At 47.1% G+C, this 13,171-nt stretch overlaps 1 protein-coding gene across 1 annotated transcript in view; it reads left to right on the top strand.

Annotated features, from left to right (window-relative positions):
- Window positions 1-210: 210 nt before the first annotated feature.
- SGPP2 (sphingosine-1-phosphate phosphatase 2) overlaps window positions 211-13,171 on the top strand; it is a gene marked incomplete at both ends in the record, with an annotated part of 36,143 nt that continues 23,182 nt past the window's right edge. The window contains one exon of the mRNA XM_082319419.1: window positions 211-441. Within this exon, the coding sequence (XP_082175545.1) occupies window positions 211-441 (231 nt within the window). The remainder of the gene's footprint in view (window positions 442-13,171) is intronic.

Genomic DNA, 13,171 nt, shown 5'->3' with positions numbered 1-13,171 from the left:
GAGTTTCCCACTGCCGCTGCGTGAGGCGCGGGGGGCGCAGGGCCCGGCCGGCAGGGGGCGCTCCCGGGCGGGGCGCACCTGTGCGGGCGGGGCGGGGCGGGCGCACCTGTGCGGGCGGGGCGGGGCGGGGCGGGCGCACCTGCCCGCGGCCCCGCGGCCGCCGGGGCGCTGCGTGGGTCGGGGCTCCGCGGCGCGGAGGCTGCCGGCAGCATGGCCCGCCTGCTGGGCACCCTGCGCAGCTCCCAGCCCGTGGCGCGCTTCCAGCGCTGCTGCGGGCTCTTCCCCGCCGGCGAGGAAGGCGGCGGCGGCGGCGGCGGCGGCGGCGACCCAGCGGAGGGGGCCCGGGACCGCGGCGCCTGCAACGGCGCGGGCGCGCAGCGCCGCCCGGCAGCCGCCGGCCGCGGCCCCCGCAACGGGGTGCGGAGCGGCCGCGGCCCGCAGGTGAGTGTCGCGGAGAGCGGCCGGGCCCGGCCGTGACTCAGCAGAGCCGCCCCCCGCGGCCGTGCGCGCCGGGGCTCCCCGGGGGCTCCCCCCCATCCCGCCGCCTGCCCGGGCGGGGGGCCGGGAGGAGGGGCGGAGGGGCCGGGCTGCGAGGGGCCGCCGGTGCCGGGGAGCGCTGCGCGGCGCCGCAGCCCGGCATCATCCCGGCCCCGCCGGGGACGCGGCTCTGGGATTCTCCGCTTACCCCCGTCGCTGACGCCCCCGAAATGAGACAGTGCGTGCGAACGGGGGTCCGCCTGCAGCGGGGCCTGGAGGGGCTCCGCGGCGGCGCCGCCTCGCCCCGGGATGCGCGTTCTCCCGCGGGCAGCGGCTGGGAGCGCGGTTCCGTTCCCCGCGGACCCCTCCGCGGCCGGGGCGCCGCCGGCGCCGTGCCTCGCTGGGCCGCGGCCCCGCCGTGGGGGAGCCTCGGCACCGGCGGGGGCTCCGCCGCAGCCGCGCCGCCGCCGGGCCTGCGCCGCGCGGGGGTGCCGGGGTGGGCTGCGCCCCCCGCGGGCCCTGGGGCCGGGCAGGACGCGGCGTTTGGTGGCACGGCCTGTGATTCTCTTGTGTATCGGAAGGGAAGAGGGGAAGGGCGTGACGCAACCGATGTGTACAGGTTGGATGACCTGCTTTTTCTCTTGCTGTAATGACTTTAATTCATTAGCAGATCACTTTGTGGTGCCTGTTGGAAAGGAGGTGTGATAATGGTCTTCCAGACTCTACCTGCAAAATAAACACGGGCCAGCCGTGAATGCTGCAACTCTACTACTCCTCCCCTCTCGTGCTATTTTACCTTTCCCTGTTCTACATCTACTGCTTGGTTTCCCATTTCAAGCATATAAAATTCGTTAGCCATTGTTTAACTCTTTCTCAATTAGAAGATAAGGAAAATTGGGGTAGTCCTTCAGTCTGTTCACTTCTGAACTACAGTAAACTATTTTCAGTAAATATGCAGATAATTCACTAAAAGATTTGTTTTCACTACCTGCTTTTGAGCAGTGACATGATTAATGTAACAGTATCGATACTAAAATCCTCACCAAGTTAATGCTCCATGAACGGAGCCATTCGCTTGACCCGCAGCAATGTTTTGGGTTTCACAAGAAACAACTACCTTTACTGAAGGGTGAATACGTCCTGGGTAAGACTTCATGAGACCTGGAGATAAAAGTAGAAGAGTTTGTTTCCACGTAATTTGGACCCTCACTTCTGAAACGTGAAAGTTGGGTCCAAATCCAAAGAAAATGGAGATGGGAGTAACGGCTTGACCAATGTTTCAATGAAGTGCTAGAATTATAAAAGCAGACTCTCTCTGCTTATGTGAAAATTCATTTATACGAAGAGGGTCTTCTGCAACCTGCCAGGAGATGCAGAAAGTGAATTTGGATCTTCTGCATGCCAAAAAACATACTCACTGCTCTGTTGCTAAATGAACTGGGGTTGCCCTGATGTATCTGCAAAGAAGTGGAGGAGCCTAATACACATAGCAAAGTCTTTGGCCATAAACTTTCTAAGGATGGTGATATTTTCTTGCTCTTGGCTGCAGGTATTTGCAGAAAGGTGCTTAAGCACTGCCCCTACATCTCACTGCTGGTGACCTTGGGTGGCTCTGTGCTCAGCTTGAGTATCCCTTTCTGAAGCTTGGTGCTTTCAAAGGCTGTATTATCAGGACAGAAGGTTTCTATGAGGTTATATTACTTTGTCTTTACTGTCGCAATGAAGTAGTCTTAAAATCTTTCACATTCTCCTGTGTAAGTTCTTGAATGATCAGTAGGTTATACCTGTGAAAGCAGCATATATAATTGCATGCTTGAGTGAAGAAGACGTGAACGGTTGGCCAGATGCTGGGGCTGCCACAGCTCCATCTCCCTAGGACATTCCCCTTCCTTCTGGGCCAGCTCTCAGGCCCCTGCATCTGGCATAGGCTGGATCGTGTGCCGAGGTGGCACAGCTGGAGGAATGCTGGGGAAAGGCAGCTGAGGGGTACCATCTGGTGGTGGTTTGGGAGGGGATGGACACACCTGGTAGGGATGGATGCCATACTACATGGAGAGAAGGGGGATCCCTCAGGAGGATGACAAGACAGGACAGCTCATGATCCGGGAAAAGGCGGCCTTTAGTTATCTGCATGCTTTTGTTGCCAGCAGTGCTAGTCGTGATGCATCAGTGTTGTCTTTTATGTATAACCTGCAGATTATATGTGTTTTCTTTTTTTTTTTTTTTAAAAAAAAAAGTCAGCAAGGCCTCATTACAGTGGTCAGCAGCACAACGAGTGGCTGTATTTCCGAATCTTTGTAATGCAGTCCTGTCTGCCCCACAGGAGCTGCCCTGAGATGACAAGACAAGGAATGAAATGCTTAGATGTGACAGCGAGCGCTGCATGTGTTTCTTAAATATTGAATCAGTTGCTTAGCCCATGTTCTTGATGTTCCCTTGGTTACCAGATCAGTTAGAAACACTTTTTAATACTTCAAGTGAAAACTCAGGTGTCTGAGGATGATACAAAATGGTGTTAGTCCAGCACGCTAGCTGGATTTATGCCCTGGCTTGGACTTAATATTGAACCCATGGGCTTTTAGTGAAGGAACTGTTGGGTTTTATTACTATGGAAGACAAGACAGTAACTTCTGGTAATTATCCTGTTTCTAGCTAATACTTCTTTTTCTGCACTCCTTTCTAATGTTAGTTGGTTTTGCAGGGAATTTCTTTCTGAAACTGCTTAGAAGATATCTTTTCCTGATGCTCTGTATGAAGTCCTTGAGTTGTACACTTAAAAATACTAACTAACTTTCTGAAGACTTGTCCAGTGTTTTAGTGAGTGGCCAAATAAATGTTACATATATTTAAAAAGTAGGGCTCTGCTTATCTGTAACCTCCTGATGGACTGTTGCTCCTGAAATTGATAGCCTGAATTAAAGGGAACAAAGAAAAAAAATCTCTTATTCAAAGTTCTCTGTAGAGATTTGTTTGTTTTTCTCCATTATTCATTCTCCCAGATGCTTTATCATCTCTTGAGATCTTTCTGCCTTGGAAAGAGTACAGTTCATATTTACACTGTAGTTATACCTTAACTGTCAGAAACACCTGATGCTAATAAAAGTTTGTGAAACATCAATTGCTGATTGTGGTAGGTATCCTGTGTGGCTGCGCCGTGCTTCCTGCTGCGGAAGCTGCTGCTGGCGAGGTGGGTGGTGGTGCCGGGGCATGCGAGGGGCTGCGCCGGGAGCCCAAGTCGTTACACTGATGATTAGGTGCTTTGTGACTCAGCGTTTCCCGGCTCACAGCCTGAGTCATCCTTTTGGAGGCTGCTGGACCTCATAGTGAGGAGCTGTCAGGATCCTAGGATTAATTCCAGTACTTGGAGGTGAGCCACTTGCTGTTTTATAATTCTGCTAAATGTCTTAGGCCATTAGTTCAGGTATCAACCAGAGGAATAAAAGCTCATCTGCTGTCATTTTTCTCCTTTGGGTCTCTGGAGAACAGGGGTAGGTTTAATGGGCGAAGAGCCAGAGAAAATCTGCTCTCCCTGGAAAATTCCTTTGGACAGCCAGTTTTTTTACTTTACCTTGTGTATATGCTCTGCAGGGAATATTTATGGGTCATCTGGGCAATAGGTGACTATTGACTGCAAGTAAATTTGAGGTCTAGAATGTACAGGTGGTGGTGTTTAAACTGTGAGATTTTTATTTAAAATAGCTATTTAAGTTCCTGCTTTATAGGGCTTCATATCAGTTCAGTATAGTTAGCACCTGTAACTTATTTTTCCAAAGTAAACTACTATTGGTCTAGATTTAGAGGTATGGGGGTGCTTTAATATAGGGTTATATTGCTAATTTATTACTATTGTATTACTACGTTCGTGACTGTTACTAGATGTAAAAAAAAAAAAAAAGGTATGTTTAATCCTTCTTGTGAAGACAACTGGCTGTTGCAAACTACTGCTAATAAGAGTTCCCTGAGCCTGCCAGTTCTGGCACGCACGAAGGTGTGTGGTCATTCTGTAACAGCAGACCAGGTCGTTGTTATCCTCTTTGCAGCTAGCTTGACTTGACATAATTATAACTGCTTACTTATGCTAACCAGTTTAATTAGGTGTATTGCCTTCAGTGTTCCCTATTGGCATTTCTCTGTGCAAAGGGAGAGCGTTGAGATACTGTTTTCCAGAAGTGTCAGACACCTCAGTCGTGCCACAAAGACCAAATGTTTGCGTGGGAAAGGGCTCAGAAGCATTAACAGCGAGGAACCTGCTCCATGACAAATATAAGGCCCATGGACCAGGGTGTATGGCATGAAGCAGAGGACAGAATGAGCAAAACACTAAGAGGGGTCTAGGGAAGAGAAGGGGGCATGTATGGCAGGGCGGCTGTGATGCCAGTGTCATCCCTACCCATGAGGTGTCAGGGTGAACAGTGAACTGGCGCAGATTGAAGCGTTAAACCTTGCAAGCATGTGCCAAACCATGCCAGCAGCGCTGTGCCGAGCAGTGCTGGTGCATGGGGGCTGCTGGGGTGCCAAGGGGGCTTCAGCCACAGAGTCACTTCTTCAGCGGCGTAAGAGATCCTGGCCGACTGCTTGAACAGCGCTTGTTGGTGACATCAGGTCACCCATTGGTCTCCTTGTGTGCCTCTCCATTGGAAACAGAGCTGACATCAGCATGGCCTGCACTAATTGCAACTAATAATGAGGCAGCAAGTGAATTGAGAACATCTTATCTACTGCTCTTGTCCCCAGCGGCTGCTGAGGTGTCCTCCAGCATGCCTCTCTGTGGTGATGGCTGGAATTTGAACACCATGTCCCTTCCTGTTTACAATGGTCTCTGCCTTCCAGGAGCACATCTACCTGGGACTGGCATATTTACAATGACGGTTAACCTGAACCCTTGTTTGGCACTACCTTAGAAAACTGCTCTTTGACTTGAATCCTGGAACTATCTGCTGGGGAAACAGTCACTTCTCCCTGGGCTGTTGCCTGGTTATAACAGATTAAAAAAAAAATTATTTAGTTGTCTGAAAATGGTATAGTGTTACTCTGCCGGTTTATCTTCCAGAAGCCTTGCTGCTTCGTGCCTCCCAAAATAGACCTCTACCGTGGAAACAATCTGTGTGCAGAAACAGGCCGATAGGGTTCATGAGGCTGCTGGGTACAAATATGTGACTAATCTATGATGTCAAATTTCCAGGCTATAGTTAATTTCTAAAACCAAATCTTAAGATGAGAACAAGCTTTTTGCTCTGAAAAGAAACATAATATTGAAGTCTTTGGTCATTTGGCCATTCCTGTATGTTTCTGTTGGGTTAGGCTGCCGTCAGCTGGGAGGTCCCCAAACCCAGGCATGCTGGGGGAAAAGCAAACTGAGGGGCTTCCCACTCTTCTTTCTCCAGATCTCTGGAGAGCAGCCTGGATATCTAGCAGCCACGCAGGTCCTAGTAACGCTCTGACTCATGTGTTTTGGCAGGAAGTCAAAACCAAGAGGTGGTGGTGCTCGCAGGGAGCTGGCGCGTGGGCAGGGTGGCTGTCTAATGCTGTGCAGTTTGAAAACTGTTGTTGTGTGACGCATCCTTCTTCTAGCCAAAAACACTTTTAGTAACACTCAACCTTTGGAGATATGAAATATGGTTGAGTTTCGGAGGAATTTTTTTGATCTCCGTTTCGAAGCAGGAGTCCCCGTCCTTCTGAGCCATCTGTAATTTACTTTCTCCTGTTCTTAACTCAAATTGCCCCTCTCTCTGTCCAGAGATTGCAGCTACCTAACCCTAAAATGACTTCCTCAGACACTTTCAGGTGTAGGCTCCGTGGTGCACCTCACAAAATTGCAATCTAATTCTTGTGAATTAAAATGCAATTAAACAAACCTGTTCTCCCACTGTAAATTGTGGAGGAAGGAGGCCTTTTTCTTCTGCCCTTCCCTCCCCTGCCTCTCTTTTGCCCTGTTACTTCCTCATGGCACAAATCAGCCAGTTCTTCCTGGAACGTAGGAGGATGCTGAAGCGCATGGGAAGCTCACCCACCACTTTTGTCGGGGGCACCTGAAACAGCCGTGTCCAGTCTGCCTGACCTCTGGCTGGGGGCTGATCTCTTGCTGAGAGGATGAAGGAGGTGAGCCGCCTTCACAGTGCTCATCAAAAAGAAGATGCACGCAGCCCTACTTATGCTGGTGTTGTGCAGCTTTCTTGGCAGGAAACTGCTGTTGACACTCATCAGTGATTAAAAACAAAAGCGTAAGAACTGGACGTCTGGGGAGTTACTCGGGCAACTGGAATGGCCATGAGAGGGACAACTTTCCATAAAGAGCATGCAAGGAACTAAAGACAAAGGCATGACCCTCTGTGTCAGGGATGTGTGTATAGGTGTTTGCTCACAAGTCTGAACACTGGTGGAAGGTGGACCTCTTTGGGTTTCTCTGAATGGTATTGGAAGAAAAAGGCTGAAAGATCATTCTGATACCATGAGACCACTGTGTGGAGAAGATCAGATGATCTTACCTTTTTGTTACCAACTAGTACAAGCTCCAAAGCATATGAGCTGGTAGGAATCATGGATGTCAACTCTCCAGGCATCTGCTAAGAAAGGAATATATGAAGTTGAATAGCCTGCAAGTTTGAGTGCCACGAAGAATACCTTTTGATGGAAAGTGATGAGTACAGAGGCTCTTCAGAGTAGGTTTCATAGCCACATGGAAGTAACTAGCTGGAAATGTAGGTGTGAGAGGCATGCTGACTGAGATGAATTTAGGAGGAGCTGTGGGTAGGCTGGAGGACAAGAACAGAAATCAAATAGTCTCGTCAAGTTGAAGGTATGATTGAAAACTGACTTTATTCAATAGGTGCAGATACCTATTGAACAAGCAGGTATAATAAATACTCAACTACAGAATGGAAAAGAATAGGCTTGGTAGTGCTTTCATGGAGAAAAAAAATTATTAGAGGAGATCACAGGTTGAGTATGGTCCAATGGTGGCGTGTTATTCTGAAAACAGCCTGCAAAATGAATGAAATTGTGCAGGACTATTCCTTCAGCATTACTGTGTCATGTCTGATCTTTGGGCACCATAACTCAAGGCAGGCATGTTAAGTGCTGTGTCTGGAAAATACTAAATATCTTCTGTAAGAAATACCAGGTGATCAAGCAGTGGAAGAGAGGACAGTTATGTCTTTTTTGAATGCTTGTAACAAGCTTCTCCCATGTCAGCCTTCAGAGGAAGGAAACAATTTGTTTCTTGTCTGTAGTAGATAAGAAAATAGTCATAGGTTTAAATTTCAGTGAGAAAATTTCAGGCTAGGTGTCGGGGAGAGCAAAGCACACGGAGATCGCCTGGAGCAAGCAGTGGAGCCTCCACCATCGGCGTCAGTAAGGACAGGTTAGACGAACTTCTGTCAGAGTGATGGGAGTGTAAACCGTCCTTCCTTGGTGGACAAGCTGGACTAGACTTTGGTTAGGCTGCCTTTCAGGAAACACGAGGCTGTCCTTCCAGCTGACTGCAGGCATAGTCCTTCACAAGCACCCCCAGTCTCATTAGCAGTCATTCCCCTAAGTCTCTGAAAGAGATGTATGGGCTTTTCTTTTTAATTTTTTTAATTAAGAAGGTTTTCTTTTAGGAAGATGACATAATCAATTTTTTTCCTTCGTTGATTCTTCCTATTAATTGCCTAAGCAAGTGCTCTGTCAACTCTAGTCTTATTTTATTCCACTTTATATTTAAATGGCTTGGCAGATTCTGTTACATCTACCTGTGTTCTTTCAACAGAAGAAAGAAGGGCTAATTATGTTACTTCAAGTGCAATGTACAGAAATATAACCTATAATTCAGTCTACCTCCCAAGTACTTATCAGAGTGGAAGGGAAAATAATCTGAAGTTTAAAAAATGAAATCTTCAGGGCTAAACTGAGGTGTCTTAACTATGTTCTGGACCCATCCTAACTGTGGCATGCTGAGTGTGAGTTGATCATGCAGGTGTGCGTGTCTGTTTCAGCTGACCATCCTCTACAGACTGAACTTTGGGTGACGATGCACTGATGTAAGATGTGATGAATGGTGTGACATCGATTGGGTGAGCATTGTGCCCAGCATGGCAGCACTGGTGGGAGTCCTGGACACGCCTCTCCTGTTTCCCGCTTGACTGGTCTCAGCCTTTGGTCCTGCAAAGCCTGGCCCATTTCAGCCTGACAGCTTCCAGCCATCCCTGGTGCTGCTGGCCATGTGACACTACTCTGCTGAAGTGCCTTGCTGAGAGCTTTTCATAGTGGCCTTTTTTGGTGCTTTGAATGAATTAAGAAACTACTGAAATGCTACCAGAAGGCCATCTGATTTTTAGACTCCCTGCTTGTTCTGTGCCTGAGACTACTGAAAGCATTATGGTTGTCTGGCTTGAAGCTCACACGTTGTTACTTCTCATGCAGAGATTGTCTTGCTTCTGCATGAAATGATGATTCAAGGCCCTGTCCCTAATCATTGCACCATTAGTGCATGCCGCTGTAAACGCACGCGCAACAGCTGCAAGTTGGATGATGTCTATTTGTGTAGTAGGCAGCAAACCCTTTCTGCTAATAGCAGAGCTGGTCAGAACTTCATAGCGTTGAAGGAGGGTTTTCCTGTGATTTCTGTTTGTCTCCATCCCCACGTTTTTCAGGTTTCAGTTAGCTCTAGGTGTCTGTCCAACATCAAGGATGCTATATAAACCTGGGAAACTCTTGTTAACTAGCTGCATCACATTGTGGAGAGGGGAAAAAAGAAAATAATTACCTGATTAACAGTGCTTGAGCAGAGTGCGCAGCTGCACGTATATGTGAGCGTGGTTTGGTAAGCTTTTCACGCCTTGGGGCTCCTTAGGCTCATTTTGTAGGCTCTGTATGATACTGCCTTCCCCTCTGCTGTCTTTCTGACATCTCTGCAATTTCTTCCATGTGTCTGTATCCCTCCTTTGCTGCCTCCTCCAACACCACCGGTCCTGTGCCCCCAAGCCCTCCCTGCGAGGGGCTCATGGCCACACCAGGATCTCCCACTGGGGCACAGCCCCTCTTCCCTGGCCACCCTGTTCTTTCACCTTGGAGTGGTGAGTTTCTAGCCTTGGTGTTCCCAGGAGAAGTGGATATGTAGGTGCTGGAGATGTTACTGGCTGCTCTCAGATGCATGTTGAATTTTCAGAAACCTCTGAAATTGTTTGACACTTAGCTGTGTAGATGGATGGAAGAGCTGAAGCCTTTGATATCATGGCTTTTGCTTTTTCTTATTTTCCAAGACCTGATCACTGATACCTAATTTTTGGTTGTGACATGATAGGTTGTTTTATTAACTGGGTACAGTTAATAAACATAGAAGTGACACAAAACTGGCTGCAATACAGAATGGTTTCTTCCCACTGGTTATACTCCACACAGTACTGCACTGTGGGACTGAATTCTCTGATTTCTATTGTCTCCATGTACAGCAGCATCTGGATGGGAATTTTTGGCTTTTTGTTCTTGTGCCTGGTCTTTGGTGGCTTCTCTAAATTTTGTGCCTTTTTGCAGCATAAAAAAACCAAACCCTCCCTTAAGTGAGAAGTATTGCAGTGCATTAATGAGCGGCTTTGGGAGGGAAATTCCTGCTGTTCTGCAAGGCAATTCTGTTGGAAGGGAAGCAAGGGACTTCAAGAACTTTAATTAAACATTCACATCTTCTGAAAGATCCAAAGTAATTGAGAGCCGAGAACAAAATGTTGGTTAATGGTATCTCTGGGTCAGGCTCTGAGTCTTAGATGCTGCAATGCTTGACCCTAGAGACAAGGCAGGGAAAGCCAGTGCCTGTTTAGCATTCTGATGAGGGAGATCCTACAGGAACTGGAAGGAGTGGTATCTTTACACAGCTTTTTTATTTTTTTTTGTCTTGTGGGGGGTATACCTCTGCCTAAAAATACATTTTAAATCCATTACATTAGTGGTTCAGCTGCTGTTCCTTTACTTCAGCTATAAAGGCTCAATATTATGTACTGTCTAAAATTATGGATTCCTGCTATACTGTGTCATTGTGTTGGTGTCTCCCAAGAGTCACCATGGTGGTGGTTTGATCTGCTCTGCTGGCCCTGTTGTTACTGCTTTGTAGGGAGGCTTTGGGGATGCTCCTGCGCTCCGGGAGAGGTTGGGTGGGTGCTGCAGCAGTGTAGGGGCTGCATTCGGACCCCTGAGCATGCGTGGGGCAGCACCTGCTGTGGGTAACCCACCCATGACCAGTGTGCAGAGACTGTGAAATTAGGATGCCCTACAGTGGCCATTTTCTGTGCCAATACTTCAGGTGAGTATTTAATTTATGGAGACTCAAATGGATGTGTGAGTCTCTTGTAATTTGAGCAGTTAAGTTTTTTCAAAACAGATATTTTATAGTTGATGAGAAGGGTCATTTGTGTGAAATTACCTGTCTTCTGTGTCTGCAAATGTCGTGGCTTGTCACACCTTGCTTCTGAAATGTTCTTAAAATTCTGACTCTCTCTACAGCCTTAATTACTGCCCATTACAACTTCTGTGATCCAGACCAAATAGTAATGGAGATGGATGGAGGGGCTGGCTCACTGAAAGTGCTTCAGATGTTGTGGAAGACATCGGGTCACTTCAGTGCATTAAGTATAAACAAGTCTAAAGATCAGAGTTATTTAAAAGTAGAGGTTGAATAAACTTCTGAGAATGGTAGAAGATGCTAAATGTTCACACAAATAATTGTAATGGCTTTTTCCTGCACTGGGGTTAGAATGAGAATAAAAAGGGAAGGCACTTCACAAAGCACAGTAGTCTTTGCTTTCTGCAGAAATAATGGGTATAAATAGTAAATGTGAGCGAACTGCTGCAACCGAATGTAGACCTCTCACGGGCCAGGGTACAAAGGTGCTTGGAGTGCACGTTCCGTACTTACAATTCTTTAGGATCACAATGAATGAAAACATTGCTTTTTTATTACTGTACACTATCTAAAATGAACTGGAGCGATTCTGTGATTCCTTGCATGCCCAACATGTGGCTGTTACCGTTGTGTGTCACAGGCGTGATCTGTTTGTCCCCTGCCTCACACGTTGGGCTGTCCACAACTGCTGGTGTAGTGTTTAAAAAAAGAAAAGTGTTAAACGACCAAACAAAAAAATGCAAATGAGTGGGGAGTGATTTCTGATAGAAAGAAAAAAAAAAAGAAAAAGAAACATTCTAAAAATTCCATGGGAAGACTTGGCCCTGCCTTCTGCCTGGAAATATTTAACTTCAGATTTCTTTTAGAACCTGATTTCCCCCCCCCCCCCCCCCCCAAACAGATTACTGGAATTAGAAAGTTTTATCCCTCATCCCACGAGTCCAAGTATAAAAGAGTAACCTTAGGGATATGTCTGATCATCTTTGATCTAAAGCACACGAGCATGTAATTCCTAATACAGTGGGGACTGATGCTTAATTGAGGAATTAGCGAGGCCAGAAGAGAGCTCTCTTTGGGGCAATGTAAGTGTGGCCGAATACAGTTTCAGGATCTCAGACAGAAGCATCAGAGTTGCTAATTGCACTGGGGGTGTTTTCTAAGTGGCATATGAGAGTCGAGACACTTGGACTGATTGGTCTGTCATTCAGCCAGCCATAGCATACTGCTGAATTATCTTAGAGGGGTGCCAGTAACTCATCTGTGACCTCCATTACCAATACATAGGGGAACACTCCTGTGACCCCAGTGTTTCGAAAGCGTTGACTCATCTTTTCTGTTTATTCACGCAAAAATCAGCTTAAATAAGCTGTTGTTTTGGGTTTTTTTAATAGGTGAATGGATGCAGCTTCTTTCCGTCTTGCTTTTGTTGTCTTCATGCAGTTTGCCTCATCTCCATATTGAAAGCAGATTAAGGGACTGGAACTTGTAATGGCTTTTACAATGAGTCACAGTTGCACGTCTAGACTCCTTAGATGATTTTTACATTTTCTCACTAGCACGTAGGATGAGAATTTCTCTCTGGTAGATTAGTTACACAGTCAAATCCAAGCATAATAGTTTTCCTCTTGGAAGTGTTTTAGGAGATTATGTCAAAGCTATATCTTAGCGTGTCTATGCTGAAACCTTCATGATCTCAACTCTCATCTTTAGGAAGTTCTTTCATCTCGTATTTACACAGCTAACTTCCATATTTTTTTTTTTTTTTTTCTTTTTGGGGAGATGGAGAGAGACTAGATTGGCTCCCTTGCTCCCACCCCCAAATCAAAAATCCTCTTTATATCTCCTATTTTCGGAAGTGTACAGATGTTTATATAAAATGTGATTCACTTGCATGTTGCTCCTGCTAACAGGGTGGGAGGCTTCTTAGTGGTGTACTAGTGCCAAACGGCAGCAACAGCAAACCTCGCCACAAGTGACCAAAGTCATGGCCTTAATAATATATGCTGTTGTGTGGCTTCCCAGCTCCGGCAGGCTGGGTGCAGCCTTTTAGAAGAGGGAAAACGAGTATGTTAGGTGGGGTACATCTAATGAAATCATCTAGCTGCCAAATCCAGCGAGCAGTGAAATCTGTAGCTTAATAAAGTGAATAAACTCCTAAACAGTGTCACCTGATACTGTTAGCAGTACATCTGCTGGTAATGTTCAAAGAGACAACCTGATTGTTGGTACTTAAAGATATCAGAGCGAAAATTTGGTGGTGACAGGGGCAGCTCCTCTCTCTGCCCGCTCGCAGCCTTGTTTCCCCCAGATCAGCTCATGCTGCTG

This window comes from Platalea leucorodia (assembly GCF_965183815.1).
Source record: "Platalea leucorodia genome assembly, chromosome: 8".
Taxonomy (NCBI): Eukaryota; Metazoa; Chordata; class Aves; order Pelecaniformes; family Threskiornithidae; genus Platalea; species Platalea leucorodia.
The sequence above is the reverse complement of the archived record's forward strand: the minus strand, read 5'-3'. Positions and strand labels throughout refer to the sequence as shown.